The sequence below is a fragment of the Xenopus laevis genome, chromosome 8L (genome assembly GCF_017654675.1).
Source record: "Xenopus laevis strain J_2021 chromosome 8L, Xenopus_laevis_v10.1, whole genome shotgun sequence".
Classification (NCBI taxonomy): Eukaryota; Metazoa; Chordata; class Amphibia; order Anura; family Pipidae; genus Xenopus; species Xenopus laevis.
Window position 1 is genome coordinate 90,186,304 of NC_054385.1, and position 21,439 is coordinate 90,207,742.

General features: G+C 38.8%; 1 protein-coding gene across 4 annotated transcripts in view; it reads left to right on the forward strand.

Moving 5' to 3' along the window:
- kif26a.L (kinesin family member 26A L homeolog) overlaps positions 1 to 21,439 on the forward strand; it is a 99,790-nt gene that overhangs the window by 73,878 nt on the left and 4,473 nt on the right. For all 4 annotated transcript variants that reach the window (XM_018230605.2, XM_018230606.2, XM_018230608.2 and 1 more), the window contains 9 exons: positions 8,371 to 8,580; positions 9,716 to 9,809; positions 10,904 to 11,166; positions 11,415 to 11,598; positions 13,533 to 13,692; positions 14,829 to 14,991; positions 15,691 to 18,946; positions 19,803 to 19,975; positions 20,816 to 20,836. In XM_018230605.2, the coding sequence (XP_018086094.1) occupies positions 8,371 to 8,580; positions 9,716 to 9,809; positions 10,904 to 11,166; positions 11,415 to 11,598; positions 13,533 to 13,692; positions 14,829 to 14,991; positions 15,691 to 18,946; positions 19,803 to 19,975; positions 20,816 to 20,836 (4,524 nt within the window). The remainder of the gene's footprint in view (positions 1 to 8,370; positions 8,581 to 9,715; positions 9,810 to 10,903; positions 11,167 to 11,414; positions 11,599 to 13,532; positions 13,693 to 14,828; positions 14,992 to 15,690; positions 18,947 to 19,802; positions 19,976 to 20,815; positions 20,837 to 21,439) is intronic.

Here is a 21,439-nt window from a genome sequence, read left to right on the forward strand (position 1 = left end):
CAGCTCCTGTTATAATAATGTGGGTGACCTTGATGCATTGAATTGGTGTATTCTAACGTGCTTCCCATGGTGAAAGAGCTGAGGGTTTGTCAGAGCTAAAGGAGAAAAACAGAAAAGCTGACGTTAGAAATATAGATGCATGGATGTAGTTCACATTTTCACATTGGGTGGGGGAGAGCTGCGGCTGATGGAAGTGATGACTGAGGTCAGGATCAATATAGTTTTCTTCTTATTTTTGTCCCGGCAGCTGTAATCTAATAATAGGTGTAAGGGGAATGAAAGGAGAGTAGATAGATGCATTTATCTTGAGTCGGTTAGCATTATTTAGCTCTGAGTGCTGCAATTATATAGAAAAGATATTGAAGAAATGGACTAGTCTACATCCTTGAGCCAGTGTTGATGGATTTGCAGTATGTATTGTACGGCAAGCTACAGGCCTTGTGCACAGTTCTCTACATCACCTCCACTGTGTTTTTAGATAATGGCTAGTTAAAATGTTCTGAAGTTTTTTTTTCAGATTATTAACCCCCCGTGTCTCAGATGGACCCCAGGCATTATAGTACCTTAACTTGGGAGTGGTAACTCAACAGCGGCTGAAAAGAACAAAGACTATATATCCCTCATGTAAAAGTGTTATTAATTAAAGATAAGCAATGTGAATTAGTTATTAGGTTAGCACAGACTTGCCTTGTAGATTGGAAATACTTTGCGAATCTGGAGTCCAAAGCCTAATTGGAAAGCAGAATAGCGGTTCTACAACTGAATTCTTTAATATTAACCTTCAGGTGCAGAACAAAGCAAGTTTTCCCTGCATTGCTCAATTGCACTTTGCTTGACAACACTGCAAAGTCTTCTTGCTACTAAATAAACATGCCAATGACTTCACAGAAGGAGGGGCCAAAGAGGGAAAAAGGGTTCATAAGCTGTCTGCAGTCTAGACACCCCACCCAAGATGAAACCCTAGCTGAAATCTGCAGTCTAATCAGGCCAAATGCAGTCTGATTTAAATAAAGACTGATTTCTCAATAGTAACTCCTGAGTTTCATTCCATGTTCTGATGATCAAAGTCTTCCAAACTCCCAGACCAAATCTGTCCATGTACAGATACCTTAAGATTTACATACAGCACAAACATGCCTAACTCTCAGGTCCCTCAGAATCTCAAAAACTGTACGTCAAGTAGTATTGTCCTGCCTTACTAAATATTCATATCTACAGTAGAACTGATAGTCCTTAAAGCAGTACAGTCAGGGCCGGCCTTAGGCCAATTGGACCAATTGGGCCCAATTGGGCCCCGCACCTCTGGGGGGCCCCGCACCACAGGGCAGCACAGATAATATTTCCCTCAGCACATGATGCTGCCTGGCCTGCCCCCAACTTTGAGAGTCCAGCCCATCCCCAAATCCATAGGTCTAGCCTGCCCCCAACTCTCATAGGCCCAGCTTTCCTCCAACCTTGATAGGCCCTGCCTGCCCCCAATCCAACCAAGCCTGCTCCCAAGCTGAATCGGCCCAGCCCCAAACTAATTGGCCCAGTCCACTCTCCTATTTCCTCCCTCTCTCTCTTACCCTGTGTGCCCCTATTATGTTACCTTGTCTGCCCCTTTCCTTTCTATTTTGTGACTGTATGCCCTTATTTTCCTAAATACTTGGTGTGTCAGTAGCCAGCAACACTTTGTCTAGGGGCCCCGCCAACATGGTCCCAATTGGTCCCCACATTTGATAGGACCAGCCCTGAGTACAGTACGGTAACAAAGAGTCAACACTGCAGGTCTAGGGTCAGATGTTGATCACAAAGTAATTTTTATGGCCCCCAGTCTAGCCATGGCCACTGAAAAAAACTTATTTTTAAACCCAATTGAATTAACTGATCTAACTACATACTGTATGTAAGGGATAATTGACCCACGGCATGGAAAAGCTTGGACAGCACTTTAACAATAAGCTTGCACTCTGAAATACCCATTACTATTAAACGGTAAGGCTTAGTTAATAATGCATTATTTATTTTAAAAAAGTTGCTAAAATATTCATTGTCAATAATTAAAGGGGCCATATGGCTTCTTTAATGTAATGTAAAGCTTATTGCATATCATTATAATAAACATTGTGGTTGTGCTGTTTTTACATGCGATTCACTTTTTAAGTGGCCATCTGGTCACTAACTAGATTTATGGAAATCCTTACTTTAGCATCTGCTGCATCTGTATAAAGCGTGGCCTGGGAACATGGAGGTAGGCAGAAATAATACGTGCCCAAATGCCTTATATCTCACTTATGGTTATGGTGCAGGTAAGGAAATGGATGTACTGTAAGTGGTACAACACAAATCCAAGCACGCTTATTCAAGCAAAAAAGGTTTTGCAGCAGAAAAATACACACAAACATTAATAATGAATGTGTCTCAACAATTGCCTGTGTTAATGGTACTTGGCATTGGGGAATGTATTGTCACTCATTTGACTATGCTGCAAGCTGTTTATTTTTGGTGGGGTGCAGAGTTCGTAACACTATTACAGCATCATAGGGCAGTACAGAAACAATAATAATAATAATGACTCAATGCAATAATTAGAAGGGTCAAAAAGGGGTGGTGTCTTAGCAAACTTTTACTATACAGGTATGGGCCCTGTTATCCAGAATGCTCAGGACCTGAGGTTTTCCTTTCCTTGATGTGGATCTCCATACCTCAAGTTAAAAATCAATGACATATTAAATAAACCCAATAGGATTGTTTTAGTTCCAATAAGGATAAATTGTATCTTAGCTGGAATTAAGTACAAGGTACTGTTGTTTTAGTACATAGAACAAAACTTGAGGCTAGATAATGTATCCCATACCTGTATATGATTAATCCATAGTAAGGCTGGATATATCCAAAGAATAAGTAACAAAGCTTACACACTTGCTGTTTTTTTTTTTTGGGAGGGCAGACATTTTTGGGTTTAGACTTGCAGGAATCTGTTAGTCCCACAAAATGCACAAGATTTTGTGCTGTTAAACATGTGCGCAAGGCTGGAAATAGCAATTATTGCTATTAAGTCTTCTTAAGTGCCTCTCACGGCTGAAAGGTGAAAATTAATTTTAATTAGTTGTTTTAAAAACAGGTTTGATTGACTTTTAAATGTCTTCCTGAGTAGTATCTCAAGGTTAGAGAAAGCACTCAGGGAAGCTAGAGAGAAGTCAGATGAGATTCGTGCAGCTTTTCTAAGGATACAGCCTTGAATGTATAGCCAACAATGCACAGAGGTTTTTGAAGTAGCTATTCCATTTAATTTAAGGTTCACTTTGTTCTAAGTCTTTTTACATTTATCGCACTAGCGCAGTTAACAGAATACATGGCTCGCAGAAATGCAGTGCCAGGATCCTGGATTCTTTTATGGAACCTTGTATACCATGCAGGTGTGATTTAGCAAGGAAGTGACACTCACTCACTCAGCTCTTTATTAGGTGTTCTGACAGATAGGAACAGCTGCAACCATTTTAATTTTCTCCTTGATTATTATTTTGTACAAGACATGATTTCAAGATAGCTAGCTAGTTGCCACAGTCTTAATACCCCTACACTCAAAGCTGTGGCTATAAATCCCGTGGTCTTTGCCAGTGAGCTGCGTTATAAACCATTTTTTATTTTAGTACAGCCATTTTAGTAGATTATATTGATGCTGCTAGAAATCATAGGCTTTCTTTAAGTTTAGGTGATGTAAAGACATCACTATGTCCATATCCTTGGGCCACTTACAAGAATATCATATTGGCATTCCATGTTTCTAAATTGGTACTAAATGTTGGGTTGTAGGTCTATTTCCATGTGAAAGGGCTTAGTTAAAATGTTTGCATACCCCTAGGCTGGCCCTAACTACTGACGTTAACAACAAAGGAGGTGCAACTGGCAAGTTAACACAAGGTGTGAGCAAAGACGATTGCAAGTAGGCACAAGCGCAATTCCTCGCCCATTTTATTGCATTGTGCTAGGTTTAGAAAACCTTAATGGACTCAAGGGTAACTGGGACATAAGTGTCACATAATGACCCTATAATTGCCTATTAGTCTAGGGCTCATCAGTTGGAGGCCTGTGGACAGGATGTCGTTCCCTAAAGGATTTTTTGGTCCGAAGTTTTATGAAAGACAGTGCTGTCGAAGATTCACTAAGAAATGGACATTATTTGACATACCACATATCTAAGGGCTGATGATCTAAGATGATGATTTTTTGCAAAGAAGTCTATGGAGATCTTGAGCAGGCTGGTCGTTATAAAACTCATATCTATAAAGGTATGGGATCTGTTAGTGTTATCCTGAAACCCGTTATCCAGAAAGATCCGAATTACGAAAAGGCCATCTCCCATAGACTCCATTTTATCCAAATTTTTCTCTGTTATTTTTATTATTAACAAGTATTTTTAGAGCGCCTTATGAGTGTACCTTGTGCTTGATCCAAACTAAGATATAATGAATCCTTATTGGAAGCAAAACCATCCTGTTGGGTTTATTTAATGTTTACATGTTTTTCTAGCAGACTTAAGGTATGAAGATCCAAATTACAGAAATATCCCTTATGTGAAAAAAACCCCAGGTCACTAGCATTCTGGATAACATATTCCATGCCTGTAACATGGGCCTCCAGTTGAACAGCCCTGCTTAAGGACTTACAATTTGTATATAACCTGACCATCAAGCATGTGGTATGTCAAATAATAAGCCTACTAGAGCCTAGCTAGAGCATCTGGAGTGGCAGATGATTTAGGAAACCAGTGAAGGTATTGTTTGTAATGGCACTAATCCCAAAGAAAGTTAAATAATCTTGTTCCATCAACTGGAAGTTTCTGTTGTGTAATTAGTATTTGGGTCAGTGGACTAGTCTGAATATGTCAGAGAAGTCACAAAAGTATTTATAGCAATGTGTTGTTTTCCTTCTCACAGCCAAAGGTCCAGCACTAGTATTTAGATTTGGCCAAATCAGTGTGTAGTGACTAATTCCTGGATTCCCACTGAAGAATTTCCTAGCGTCACTCATTTTTGCTAGCATCAAAGCTTTAACAACATGGTTTCTCACACCTCCCAGGAAATGAGCTATAGCTTTTCCCCCCCAGCGATATGCTGTAATTACAGGAGGTCTACACTTTAAAAGACCATTTCCCACTTACTGTGGAACTTCAGCGACATCAGGTTGAACTACATGTAGAGCTTTGCATCTCCAGGAAAAGCAAAGAGCATGTTTAAACAGGAGCACTGTAGTGAAAACATGTATAAAAAATTTTAGCAGAAGAGCAAAGTGTGAATTTTTTAAAATAAAAAAAAAATTACATTTTTGATGGTTAAACTACTGTTTGTTGGGATTTTCTATTAAAGTAGTATTTCACAGTTAAATTAATTTTGGTACGATGCAGACAGTGATAGGCTTAGATAATTTGCAATTTTTAATTTTTTTAGTTTCTCCAGTCTAGAATTTTAGCATCTATCTGGTTGATGGATCCCTTTTACATTTATTTTTTTAGCTGCTGGTTTCAGTAACTCCCATCTATTAATGGGCTATGCCAGTGTTGAAGCAATGTAAAGCAAAGGCATCATCTTGTGGCATTAGACTAGCGTCAATGAAATGACACATATTTATATGTACAGCTATCAGAACCTTGTAGTGAATTATGTGTGCAATTGTTAACTATGCAGTTGTATACCCCCGTGGAGCACTAGCTTTCCAGAGCTTATCCCTAATGGATTTTTTAAGTTGAATTCCTAGGGTTTATTTGATTAAGTTGGCTCATCATATCTTCAGCGATCTTAATCAAATTAAGTCCTTGGGATGTAACTTAGGAAATCAAAATATTTGGCATATGGCAAGAAATCAATAGGGATAGCTTGCTGAATTCTAATATCCATATAAATCCAGTTGCAGTTATTTTATGTAAAAATGTATTGTCTACCAGGTAGATGTGTGAGCTCATTGCAGGGCCACACTCGGTGATTGGAACAAAAACCACCCATCTGCCTTATCCGTACAATTCTAGCTTATGTCAATTTGCAGGAAATCTAAGGTTCTTCCAACTCATTTTAGCCGGAGGCAGGCAAACGGAGTAGACACAATTGTTCTTTCCGAAGCCTAAAATCTGCTTAGGAGAGACATAGAGGAGATCACCCCTGTAACAAAGTTAAAAAATACAGAAAACACATTTACCATAAATTAAATATGATCTACACCATGACTATGGATAAGGTTCCAGGTTCTATTAGCAGACAAATGCCATTTGTCTATATTTAGCACCTGTCCGACATTGAGCCTGGATTTGTCTATTGCCCTGTTCCAAACACCCAATTCCATGCCAAAGTACTGGCAGCAGTGGACAGATTAACTCCTTGGTTACCAGAACAATTCATGAAAACTGTTCCTGGCAGCTATGAAGTTAAAAGCAAAGGCAATTAACGTGTCCATAATAAGAGGATTCGCACCCAGGTAATAACCATGAAAGATAATCAATGTGCCTTCTTCCTTTGTCTGCTTTGTTCAGAGCCGCTATACCCTGTCTTTTTATTTTGTGTGCTGCTAAAGGTTAAGCCCCAGGCAGAGAGTTGACAGTACAGCACAAGAGTACTTATTATGCAATCAGCTAATCAGATGCCCAATACAGCCATGCCTTGAAAGCTGGCTGCAGGGACAGGCTTTGTTTGCGTTACAGAAAAGCTACATTTTATATCATTTCTTGGGAAATCTACACTTTATATCTCAGGACTAGACAGCCTCTCTACAGCCACCTGGATGTTTCAGAGTATGATCACCTTTACTCTAAACTCATCTTTGTGAGCATAATGTAATTGTAGCATGTGATTGTCCCCCTGGACATACATATAATAAGAATAAGCAGACAATGCTAAAATGTTATTTCTATGTGCTGTATTTCCACCTTTAAATCCCTTACAAATACAATCAAAATCATCTGTAAAGTCTGGTTTACTGACCACAGGTGGCATGTACTCTAAATCCTGCCTGTGCATTTACAGCTGTTTTATGGCTAAATACAGACCATTCAGAGCTCTTTGTACCTTGTAGTGTAATCACTATAACTATTCTCTCTTTAGATGCGTAAATAATCACACAAAGTGCAAGGCTTCAGCTCTTGGCAACTTTTCTATAGCTTCTTAAGTCAATAAAATATAAAGAACTTTGGGATGTGCCCATTACAGCAATTTCATGTCCTTTTTTTTGTACAGTAAAGGTTTTTTTTTTTTTTTAAAGGAAACAAAATGTACTTTTTAGTTTTGTGTGACCCAGAGAGCCTTGCTTCTCTTTGAAGTGCTTTTTTCATAATACAAAGCAATTTTCACGCTCTGACCTTTTTAGGGTGAAACATTTATGTGTTCTGTTTGGTGCATGAGAGGTACAGTACTATAGCTTTTTGGATTTATCAGCCAAAGACCTGTACAGAATTCCATTGTTACTTGTTAGGTAGTATCAAGATGAATGTGTCCTAAAAAAGTTTTGGTACCCCTTAAACTATGGGGGGTTAAGCAGAAACGCCTGTTTTCAAGTACTGTTTGCACACCAACCCGTGTAGATAATTGGTAGATATTAGCCTTTAATACAGCATTACAAATGCCTGACGCATTTCATACATCAGGGTGCTAAGTCATATATGCAGAAAGTGGTTGCCATGTGTTACTGGACTAGACTCTGCCTGCATTTCTCCACCTCTTTCCAAGAATATTGTGGTTAGCATGGAAGGGCAATGGCAAACATGGCATTTTGTCACAGACAATTGCCATATCTGGGAAAGAGTAACACCTATGTGCAATCAGTAGCGCAATCCCAGTCATTTCCCAAGTGTCATTTCATCTTAAATCCATTTGGCTCCAACTCCCCAGGCTTGTACCATTGTGTAAATATTGTGGCTGCTTCTTAGTCTCCCATTGTCACCCAGAGAAAAGTTTGCTTTGCTCATTCATCCTTCTCTCTGGGTGTGAGTTGCTGAAGTATATGTTATCTAAAGCAATTCAGTGGCAGCTGTATGTTCTGTTGCACTAGCCTCTGTGCTTGAGAAGTGGCTTCCTACTGTGGGCCAGAATCATTAAAATCTTAGCAGCCACCAAAAACAATGGCCCCCTGCCAACTCCACTAGCCAGTCTTTGTTCCTAAATCAAGCTTTCCAAAAATAACTTCTATTAACAAGGTCTTAAGAAAACTTGTATTTTTTTGTCTGCATCAACAAAGAACGCAAAGCATCGACAATGAGCTAATGAGGGCACAGCTATGAACTAATGAGAACAAAGCCACATAAACACATATACACTAAACAAACACTTCTTTTGATTGCTTGATTACAATTTTAATTATGTTTCCAACTGAAATTCTAAAATGCACCGGTCCCTTCTGTTTTAGGTGAAAATCATGGTGAGAATCTGCCCATTCCAAGGACTTCACAATGCATCTGAATCAATGTCTTTCCTGAAGGTTGACCCACGGAAAAAACAAGTGACGCTATATGATCCATCTACTTGTGGCCCATCTGTCTCAGTTCATAGAAGAGCAGTGGTTGCTGTTCCAAAGATGTTTGCTTTTGATTCAGTGTTTCCACAAGATGCTTCTCAGGTACAACGAGGATATGATTACCTGTTGCAATTTCATTCTGAACTTCCTTAAAGGAAAACTATACCCCCCAAACAATGTAGGTCTCTATTAAAAGATACTGAGTAAAACAGCTCATGTGTAAAACTCTGCTTCATGTAAATGAACCATTATCATAATAATATACTTTTTTAGTAGTATGTGCCATTGGGTTATCATAAATAGAAAATTTCCATTTTAAAAAATAAGGGCCACCCCCTGAGATCGTAAGATTCACTGTGCACACATACAAACCACATGTAAGGTCACATGAGCCAATTAACAGACAGAGTTATGCCTTTTGCTTCCTCACTTCTTCCTGTTACAGTTAGTGTTGTAGTATTTCTGGTCAGGTGATCTCTGAGGCAGCACAGATAGAGTCACGAAATGGTGGTTCAAGGCAAGAGATGTAAAAGGGCAATATTTATGTAAATATATATTCCAGTTTGGTAAGATTCTTTAATATGTCATTCAATTTGATATCAACTATCTGTTGCTTAAGTATTCATTTTGGGGGTATAGTTTTCCTTTAAACTAGACAGTTGTGCTATTCAATTTTAGACATTTCTGAGAAATGGGCCCATGCCGTAGTCTGTTGGATATTGTTGGCGACATGTAGATCACTGGCTATTGGTCCCATTAGCTGAAGCCTAGGCGACTGCATTTCTATGGTAGCATAACCCCTTCAGATGTGGCATTAATCCCCCATACACTCTTCTGTGGGGATCATTGGCTAATCAAACAGTAAATTTGTTCAAAATATTAGATGGAGGCCCCACGTTAGGTTGCAAATTGTATAGTCAGACACTGTATGTAGCTGGCTTTAAATTCCTCCTGCTATAAGACACACACTTTTTTTTTGCCTTCGCTGTATTATGTTATCCTTGCAAACACATTTCGAAATTAATAAGGCATAAAAAACCTATACCAAAGATTTATGAACTGTACGGCTAAAATTACCTGTTCAAGTTGTTCAAATTATTAACACACACACTCAAAAACAAACACACACTCCAGTTCACAAGTAACAATGACAGTCATTGACTTCCAGTAGCTGAATCATTTAGAAATCCATTTAAAGATGTTTTGAAGGCATTTCTTTGTTCCACTTTCCCTTTAGGCCGAGGTCTGCTCTGGAACAGTTGCCGAAGTAATCCAGTCTGTTGTGAATGGTGCAGATGGATGTATATTTTGCTTTGGTCACGTCAGGCTTGGTGAGTTCCTAGATTCGTTACATTTAATTGCTGTGTCAGCTTGGTAATTACATGCTGTCAGTTTCTGGCGCAGCAAACATAAAGACTGGAAATAGATTATTGTTTTTAATTAGCCGCAAAACTTGTTTGGATTAATGACTTCTTCTACAGTTCAGATAACAAATCATATGCGCAAAAACAGGAAATTCAGCAATTATTTTCAGCAAAGAGTTGATAGGAGGTTGATTACCTTAATGGCATGATTTATTGACAACCAAAACTAAAACTAGCAACTTGAAGTGGCATACACATAGACGAGGCAGTTCCCTATTAATATTTATGTAACTTGGTCAGTGCACTGGTCCTACAAGTTGAAGGCAGAAAATTCCCAATGACAAGTGGTGTTGTTTTACATTATTTGGTTCAGCAGTGAATAACGACTAAAGTAAAACTGAAGATGAAGCAGAACTTAGTGATACCTAGGTGCACAAAATGACTAAAGTTTTGTGTAACAAATGATTCCATGATGCCAGCTTCCTGGATATCTTAATCTCCAGATGGGACTTTGTTTATCAGTACATTGAGATAAGTGGGAATACCACATTTTTTCTTCTGCTAAAATATTGGGAAATAATATCAATAAAGAAACAGTGGCTCAAACAGAGGTGCTTGCTTTTACTAAGCAATAACCTTGGAACTAAACATGTCACATACACAAAAATGCCATTTTTTAACCGCATTTTTCAAAAGCCTCAGCGGGTCAGATAAGTCCAGCTTTTCACACTGTATCATTACAGTGAACTATAATTATTTTCAGGAGAATGTTCCTAAAATGTTTAGAAAGAAATCAGCCGTATCCTCAGCTGCACGGCACTGCATTTTAATCAGTTTGGCACATTCTAAAACACAATAATAATTCATTGTAGAAGTGTGCATTCTCTTATAAGAAGCAAAATGAATTCTGTTTGTTCTGTATAAATGCTGTTAAATAGGGTGCATTCCATATTTATAGCCACATCGTCGGACATTAGTATGCAGATTGAAGGCAGCTTGTGTTTGCTAATGACTGCATTGTTTGAGAAGACAATTACAATCTAGCTCTGCTGTCACTGTAGGTAAATCCTACACCATGATTGGCAAAGATGCCTCTACACAAAGCCTTGGCATCATCCCATGTGCAATCTCCTGGCTTTTCAAACTAATCAATGAACGGAAAGAGAAAACTGGAACTCGCTTCTCTATTCGAGTATCTGCTGTTGAGATTTTCGGCAAAGATGAAAACCTGAAGGATTTGTTAGCTGAGGAAGCCACGGGGAGTCTTCAAGATGGCCAGTCCCCTGGGGTCTATCTGCGAGAAGATCCGATCTGTGGAACTCAGGTATAATGAAACATTTTGAATCATTTATCTATTCTCCATGAGGCTGTAATTGTGTTTCCATATGATTCGCTTCTCGTCAGTCTTACATTGTAGACCTGCTAAAATGCTCTCTTTCCTTTATCCCAGAATCCCTTTTCCCTTGGCTTACATATTTGTTTTCTTTGATTTCTCATGGGGGATCATCAGTCAAGGAGGAAAGTTCACCCTCATCCTAATTAGTAACCTTGCTTTCTTTTTAATGTATTCAGCTTCAAAACCAGAGTGAGCTGAGAGCCCCTACAGCAGAGAAAGCGGCTCATTTCCTCGATGCGGCACTTTCGGCCAGGAGCACAAGCCGACCAGACTGCGATGAAGAAGAAAGGAGGAACTCGCATATGCTTTTCACTCTTCATATATATCAGTATCGCATGGAAAAAAGTGGAAAGGGAGGAAGTATGTTGTTAATAAAACTTTCTAAATTATTTTTTTATACAGACAAGCGGATTTCCCATGGTTCATTCATCAATGCATATTTGTATTTAAAAATTGAGGGAGACTGATTTTTACTGAGGCTGTCTCCTTGTGACTTAAGATCAATTAGATTTCCCAGTATAAACTACTCATGATTGACTGTTTTGAGAATACAATAAGCTATATGTTTTTACCTAAACTGTTATATTTGCAATACAAAGACCACAACCCAATGATGTACAATATTATGAGGCTACGTGTTCATTAATATAGAGCAGTGAGTTAAAGCTGAATTATGTATAAATATATCCTATGTAGAAAATGAGTATGCTATGAATTCATATAGCAACAATGAGGAAAATATGTACAGGGGATATTGTAATATACAAATACATTTCTGCATAACCAGCTGTGGTGTAAGCCAAATTATTCTTTATTATATAATGTAACAAAATCATAACCTGTATGCACATACCTCTGGAGAACCTCAACTATAGTAGCAAGGTGCCTTGTATGACCTTCAAGCACTAACTAAGATGTTAACATAGGGAAACAGATATGTTTTTAAAAATAGTTTGGTAATTAACCTTTTTTTACCACAACCGTTCAATAATATAAATTACTAAATTATTGTGGAAATTTCTTTCTAAGGTTCAATGATCAGGATCAAAGCATGGAGTGTGTTCCATGTAACTCTTCAGTGGATTTATGCTGCATTCTTAGTTGTGGACCATTTTTATTCAAATTAACCTAGAGAGAGAAATGGTTTGCTATACCCAGCATGAGTCTTTTGATGGTCCTCTCAGCTCTGAAGAAAGCTACAATGAATGGGAATTATAATTCTGAAGTGAATTGCAGATGGAACGTAGATAGAACTGGATGAGAGTAGATGGCTCATAGACAACAATAGGGTTTCCTATTATTACTAGCATAAATGTAGATTCAATGAGTGTGATGAATGTCAAGGGATTATGAAAAGGAAGGAAGTTGCAAAAGGCTTGAATTATAGCAAGATTGTGTATAACTGGGAAGCACTAAAACTGTGATAACTGAACTGAAATTGTATTCTTTTTGTTTATATTTGGTAAAAAAAGCTTTATAAATGAATGAGCTGATGGTGTAATATTATTGGGGAGGTTTATCAAACACTGAGAACTTTACTTTACTTAAATTTAAAACAAAATTGCCAGCAGAAAAAAGGTTGAGAAATGTTACTGATTTCTTCTATGGGAATTCATTGCAGTAGGCTAACCCACAGTGAGTTAATAATACCACAAGCAAACTAGGCTGGTGCAAATTTGCATATTAACGTCATTTTCATCAAATATTCTAAAGTTATTAGTAGTAACACTAAGGAGCAGATTTATCAAGGGTCGAATTTCGAAGTAAAAAATACTTTGAAATTCAACCATCGAATTTAAATACTTCGAATATCGAATTCGAACTTTTTTCATCGAATTTGGGTATTCTGTGGTCGAAGTAAAAACAATTAAATCCTTCGAATCAAACGATTTGTACGATTTCATCGTACGATCGAACGATTTTACTTCGACTTCAAAAAACTTAGCACTTCGCTAGGTTTAATTTGGCGAAGTATTGATGTCGAAGTTTTTTTAAAGAGACAGTACTTCGATTATCAAATGGTCGAATATTCGAACTATTTTACTTCAAATCGAAGTCGAAGTCGTAGTATTCTATTCGATGGTCAATGTATCCAAAAAATTACTTTGAATTTCGAATTTCTTTACTTCGAAAATTCCCTCGAATTCACAGTGATCCTTGATAAATCTGCCCCTAACTGTATAATGCAATACAATTACTTAACATGCCAGCTATTTCTTGTACCAGTGACTACTAATAATATGTTATTATTTAGAAGTAGAATATGTATTTAGTATTTGCCATTCTTTTTTTAGTGTCAGGAGGAAGGAGCAGACTGCACCTTATTGATCTGGGCAGCTGTGAAAAAGTGCTAAGCAAAAGCCGAGATGGAGGTGGGGGTCTCTGTCTGTCCCTGACAGCACTTGGAAATGTAATTTTGGCTCTAGCAAACGGAGCAAAACACATACCATATAGGTAAGTGTATGGCACAATATATGAAGTGCAAGGGCGTGGCTTCATTTGTCACTTTAATAACAATTAAATGCTATGCCCGTGCAATGTCACTTTTGAGCAGGCACTTTGCCAGGCCTCGCTAACTGGAGCAACTAGTCCAATCATAATGAAATTTTCTTGGCTGGTTTGCTTATACGTCATTCATTGGCCAGTGAATTGGCTGTGATTAAATGTCCTTCAGATGACAACCCAAATTAAGTACTGCAGATGATTAGGCTAGAAATCATGGGTTACCATTGGTATCAGAGGTGCAGATTATGCATGCACTATACAGTATACATAAGGCGCAAGACAAATTGTGTAAGTGGATTCCATTTTCGCAGTGAATCACCATTTGACTGAAGCAGATAATAGATCAGGCTTAATTCCTTACACAGAGAATGGGCTGCAATGCATCAAGCTACTTTGTAGAAAAGTGAGTCCTATTGTTTATGCTTTGAAGTCATTTTTCTCAAGGAAAAGTGACACCCCAGCTGTTCCAGAACTAAAATTCCCCATAACCCAAAATCCACATGCAGATGGCTGTTAGCCAGCCATGTAGGAGAACTGTTCCTTTGACCTCAACTGTTATGGCCAAGTGTATCCTAGAAAGCACCTTTCTGGATATTTTGTATGGTTGAGGCTGATGAACTTGTATAATTGTAAATAGAATAGCTCAAACCATCCACGTGGGCCATTTAGGTGCACAGGTCACCAGCTGGGACGCTAGGCTGCTTTAGAGAATTGCTGAGTTAGTTAAGTTAATAGGCTAGTTACCAGATATAGTTTCCCATCAATATTATGATTAGTGATGACTAATTGCATCATTCTTTGAATTGTTTGCAAATTCTGATGTCAAAATTGGGAATAATTAATTCCTTCACTGCCAGAGGGACATTAAACACATTGCCTTACTCTTTATTGCAGAGTGGTTGGGTTAAATTACTGCTAGCTGTCATTTATAGCGTTGCTAACAGCTGCTATTTTTTAATGTAATCCCTTTATGTGCTTGTTGGCATGCTCTTTCAGTACTGAAATACCAAGGATAAATGTTTTGCTTTCTAGCAGTGCAAATGCCCAGTGCAAGTTTTTAATTCTGCTTTCCACTTGTTAAATAGGGATAGCAAATTGACCATGCTCTTGCAAGAATCTCTGGGGAATATCAACTGCAGGACTACCATGATTGCTCACATCTCAGATTCTCCAGCAAATTACCAAGAAACCCTTAGCACTGTTCAGCTCGCTTCTCGCATTCATCGAATGAGAAAGAAGAAATCCAAGGTTAGTAATTGTATTCTCTTTAATGCTTGTAGCAACGTATTACATTGCAAAGCACGTCAGCCCAGCAATACAAGAGTACTGAATTCTGCGGCAGACTTTAGTACTGATCCAACATTTTTAGCTATTTAAATTCCAGTCATACTTTTACTGTTCAGGGAAGATTAATCAGTGTTGAAATTGATTCTTCCTGTTGAAATATGCAGTGTGTGTAATCCAGTAGTCATATACGTGTGAATGGCAATACAAATTAAGCATTCAGCATTCATATTTACATGCCTGACTCTGCGCATGTGCTGTAAATGTTCAATTAAGTGGTCACCTGTTTGGATCTATGGAACACTAGGATATACTTTATATATGTATTCAAAATCTTGAAAACGTATGCGTTGTGTCCCTCTGTCAATTAATTATGTAAATGACCATCACAGATACAGCACAATACTGGTCTTGGCTAGTTCAAAGATGAAGATGGTGGCATACTGTTCAGTGTTATAACCCTGAAAGAGTTAATAGCTCTGGAAATAACTATCCCTGTCATTGTGTTTCTACATATAGCTAACTGAGGATGCTCCACAATTCTTAGCTGCAATGTGAAGAAAGCTTGTGGATTTGATATGTCTCCCTTAAAAGGGTCATGCGTGAGACGGGAAAGCCTGCAGCTGTTGTGCTATAAACACTCTTTCTTTTTCTCTTTTACAGTATGCCTCTAGCTCATCCGGGGGAGAAAGCTCTTGTGAAGAAGGCCGTGTTCGACGACCCCCTCATATAAGGCCTTTCCACCAAAGAACAGTTGTACTTGACCCGGATTTTCCAGCTCTGGGAATGCACAGTGATCCTGACTATTCCTCAAGCAGTGAACAGTCGTGCGATACTGTTATATATGTTGGGCCAAATGGAGCTGCTTTATCGGACAAGGAACTGACTGACAACGAGGGGCCTCCTGAATTTGTTCCTATAATACCATCACTCCTCAAGAAGAGAAGTAAAGATAATTTATCTAATATCAGAAGTTGTGATAAAGATCATCTTAAATGCAACACTTTTGCTGAACTTCAAGAGAGGTTAGAGTGTATTGATGGGAGTGAGGAACCTGCCAAGTTTCTTTGTGAAGAACTTGTTGCAGCACATTGTACTAAAGCCATGAACTATGAAGACAATGTAAATTCTAAGTCAACAAAGGAAAAAATATTACTTTCTGGACTTTGTAAAAGACCCGGCTTTCAAGATATGGTTTCACCTAAAAAAAGTCAAAACATTACTATTTCAACTGCTTTTCAGCCAAATATTTCAGATTCTGAAACTAATGCACCTCAGTCTGCACAAGAACACCCTCAACAACATGCCAAAGCGGAAACTGTAAGGCTGGAATGCATCTCAGATGGAAACCAATTGACAATCATGGATTTACAAAAAACGTTAGCACCGAGTGTGTGTATGGCCCAGGAAAAACCAAAAGCAGCCACAGAGACATCAGTGAAAGAGAAAGCCTTAACGGCAAGAAGACATCTTCCCAGCCCAGCTCCACCTCCTGTTCAGGCCACTCAAGTTGGTTCACAGTCATGTAGCAGTAATAATGTTGGGGTCAGAACTCCCCCAATTGGAATGAGCAAACTGAAATCCCAAGATAAGCACAAGTTAGTCGGCAGCACATTACCAGTTAGCAGCAGCATGCCAAAACAGCCTGGCCCAATAGAGGTTCGTAGGTTTCGATCAGCTGTAAAAGCTAATTGCTTTGACCGAGACATAATAACCACTACAGTGACACTGCAGAAGCCAGTAGAGCTCAATGGAGAAGATGAACTTGTATTCACTGTTGTAGAAGAATTGTCTATTGGAGGTATTCTTGACAATGGCAGACCTTCCAGTATCATTAGCTTTAACAGTGACTGTTCACTGCAAGCCCTTGCCTCTGGCTCTAGACCAGTTAGCATTATTAGTAGTATTAATGATGAATTTGATGCATATACTTCACAGGTTGCAACTGCCGGTGTAAATATTGACATTGTGGTTCCACTGGCGGAGGATCAATGCACAATTAGCAGCAGACGTTCATCTATTAGTTCATGGCTTAGTGAAGTAAGCATTTGTACAATTAAAAGTGAAAGAGCTGAGACCTATGACAGTATTATTCCTCACTCTGCTCATAAATCTGATGAACTTTCAAAGTGTTTAAATGTGGGTTCACAAAATAATGCCGATCAAATAAGTCAAAGCTTGAAAAGTTCTTTGAATGACAGTGGCTTCTGCTTTTCAGAACTGGAGAATGAAAGCATGAGTTCAAGTCCTTTATTTTCCAGCAATGAAAAAAGCTTCAAAACCTCTGAGCTCAGCAAAACCAGTCAAGTTGCTCATCCTGCAAGTATCAAGTCCAAGTCTAGTGGCATCCGGGGTACAATATCGTTTGAGACCATCCATTCCAGTCTTCCTCGGAAACATAATACTACCTCAGTCACCACACATGGTCATGCAGCGAATTCCAAGGAACCAGTATTTGGTGACCCGTGGTTTGCAAAAGCAGATACTTCCTTGGAAGGAAGGTCTGATAATCAGATACTGTCCCCAAAATCTTCCATTTCTGGTACAGACAATCAGCTTAAACAGGGCTTGAAATCTGCACAAAATATTAGCTGTGCATCCAAACCCTTGAAATCACAAACATTAGCATGCTCTCAGCGTGTTGTGGATGGATGTGAAGTGGATGCTAAATCTGCCCCCAAAAAGACTGAACCTTTAACTAAAGTGCCGCAGCTTAAGAGAGGGGCCACAACATTGGGAGTAGTAACTACCTATAATTCCCAAACTGATTATGCACCCAAAGGCATTTCAGATGGAAGTCTGAAATCATCAGGTGGTAAAAAGAATTTAATGCAAAAATCTAGCATGTTGCCCAGGCCTGGTGGGACGGTCCCACCTGCACCTCCTGTACGGAAATCAAGCTTGGATCAGAAAAATGTACCTCTACATGCAAATAATCTTGGTAAACTAGATGGATTAGAGGGAAACTCGTCTGAAGAAGATGATGCAGAAAAACAATGTAGCAACACAGTGTTTTACAAAGGGGACAATTCATTGCCTAAAACAGCATCAAGCTTAAAGGCAAAAGTGAACAAAAGTGAATCTGTTCAGCGCTATGGGAGCCATATGTCTCTTGAAAGATGTGATAGCGTAACATCCATTGGTTCAAAAACAAATGGGGCTCGTGATAATAGCAACTCTTGCATTAACAAGGTAGGAAGAATAGTTCCCAAACTTGGGAATCCTACTGGGTCTTCCACTGTTACCTCACCTCCATCATGTTCAGCGGTTGCCAAAACCAATCAGGCCAAAAGTTCTCTGACTCAGAAAGCAACAAATTTAAACAAAAACCGCAGTCTGTCCACAAATGGCTCAAAGTCTCTTAGTTCTTCTGTTAAGTCACTGAACCAACCCAGTGGGAAAAATTCTAGCATTCCACCAAGCGGAAAGGCAGGCTCACGATCAGTTCAGTGCATGTCTACCAAGCCTGCTAGGGGAACAATAATGGGCACTAAGCAAGCACTGAGGGCAGCCAATAATAGGGTCAATGAATTGGCCTCTGGAAGCTCTGGAAAAATGAATCATTTTAGAGGTTCTACAGACTCTGATAGTGGAAATGACAGTGGTATAAATCTGAATGATGAAAAGTTGCAGACTCCAGTTCTACCATCACCTTATAGCAAAATCACAGCACCAAGACGACCTCAGCGATATAGCAGTGGTCACGGCAGTGACAACAGTAGTGTTCTGAGTGGCGAGTTACCACCTGCTATGGGAAGGACAGCTCTGTTTTATCACAGCGGTGGCAGCAGTGGGTATGAAAGCATGATTCGGGACAGCGAGGCCACCGGAAGTGCATCCTCTGCGCACGATTCCATGAGTGAAAGTGGAATGTCATCATCTGGACGCATGAGGAGCTTAAAATCCCCAAAGAAAAGAGGTAAAGTTTGACAGATAATGATATTCCTTTGATGGCAAATTGTTTGTCAGTCTCACTTACCTCACTGTTAGGCATCTGACATCCCACCAGGTGTTGTTAAATTACAAGAGGTTTGCCTATTGTCCATATACCTGGTTTAAAATCCCTGTGCATGCATTGAGAGGCCCATCTAGCCTGTCCAGCAGCCAAGTTATTTAGAGACAAAATTCTTGTTGATTCTAATTGTTACATTTAGCCTCTATCATTTTCAACTTGAAAGACTTAAGCGCTGAAGACTGACCTTGCCCACACTTTGGACTGGGAAACACAAGCTGTTCTCAGTCGGGGCACAGCATCAATATCCATTTTAAACTTTGCACTTGAAGCCTCCTCCATCTGATGCCATTTGGTACACCACCAAATATTTTATAAGAGTAAAACGTATGGCAGGTGCACATGTGTATATATGCTAATTGCCATATCTCTATAAATAAATGTTTTATCAGACAACCTTTAGGGCCATGCAACTTTTATTAGTTCTCCATAGGGATGCACCGAATCTACTTTTTTGGATTCGACCGAACCCCGCCCCTAATTTGCATATGCAAATTAGGATTCAGATTCAATTCGGCCAAATCCGATTCCTTCTGAAAAAGGCCGAACCCTGGCCGAATCCCGAGCTGAATCCTGGATTCGGTGCATGTCTGGATAACACTGTTTGTCTGTGTTTGCCTGTTGTGGCACCTGTGGGTAATGGTTATGAGCAGTGGGGATTATACCTGTTAGCACCTAAGGTCACATGACCCCTTATCTCTTGCAAAACAGTTATACAAAAAGTCATTTGTAGCTTTCATAACGTATCTTGTTTTTCTTAAAGGTCTTCAGCGTCGGAGACTTATACCAGCTCCATTACCGGAAACAGCGAATGTAACTGGCCAGTGGGTGGATCTGCCACCTTTGCCAGGCAATTTAAAAGAGCCATTTGAAATCAAGGTGTACGAGATCGATGACGTGGAGCGATTACAGAAACACAGGCAAGAGGAACCCGAGGTCAGCAGTCATTTTGTAACACATTAAGTATAGCTCTCGTGTACCCACAAATTGTACTCAGGTTAAAGGGATGGTTCACCTTTAAGTTAACTTTTAGTATGTTATAGAATGGATAATTCTAAACAACTTTTCAATTAGACTTAATTGTTTCTTATTTTATAGTTTTTGAATTATTTCCCTTCTTCTTCTGACTCCTTCCAGCTTTCAAATAGAGGGCACTGACCCCATCTACAAAAACAAAAATTCTGTAAAGCTATTGTTATTGCTACTTTTTATTATTCATCTTTCTACTCAGACCATCTCCTATTTATATTCCAGTCTCTTATTCTAAGCAGTGCATGGTTGCTAGGGTAATTTGGACCCTTGCAACCAGATTGCTGAACTGGAGAGCTGCTAAATAAAAAATGAAAATTGCAGATTTGTCTGAGAATATCACTCTCTACATCATACTAAAAGTTATTTTAAAGGTGAACAATCCCTTTAACAAGCCATTTAGAGGAGGTGACTGCACTGAAATTCATACATCAGGGTTTCCCTTGTCAGGGACAATGAGACTAATTGCTGCACGCAATTAATTTGCTTTAACATGATTGATGTGAGAAAAGAATATCCATTAATATATTATGAGCAGATTTTATCTTGTGATCCAGCTGGATACAAGTTTATAGCTCATGGATTGTACTAGGATCATTGACTCTTTATGTAAAGTGTATAAAGTAATTTGTTGAAACAGCTATTAAATGAGACGTGGTTAGCGTAAACTTACTGTTCTCTAACATTGTGCATGTGTATTGCATGTGTATGGCATTCCTAAACTCATTTTCTTTTCTCTCCCAACAGCCCTTTCAAGATGTTGAAAAGGTAAGCTATTTTACATATTCTTTAAGGAATTTAAAATGATTGCTAGAATGCATTTCAGAAGTAATCTGAGTATTTGGTTGGTTATCTGGGACTGTTTGGGATTATCATGGCACAAAGGTTGTAGGCATGCTATGTGCATTGGTTGTGGTTTCTTTATGTTCTTCCAGTGGGTCTCTGTATGAATCAGTGTGCATAGATCTATTATTGTAAGAAAAAGTGTATCCTACTGCCTGCTTCTCTGCTGAATCTAGGGAGATATTTATATGTATGTATCTGATATACTCTACATACATTAGGCCAGAATTTTATGGCTGTTTTTAAATGAATTAGACATAACGGATTTCAGACATACTTTGCATTTAGCTTGGAATTTCACATTTAGCATGCTAATGAGGTTCTCTCCCTATGCTTAATTTATGCACCCCATTCAGCTGAATCCTTTCTAGTCTTTTAAACAAGCTAATATTTGTCATTCGCATGTTTACCACTGGCTAGTCCGTTAATTGGAAGGGAGTAGTGCAATCTGAAGAAGTAGCTGTATTGTGGATTATCTGTAAAACAACTTACATTTTCTACTGTTGATTGTTGAATGAATTGGACTGT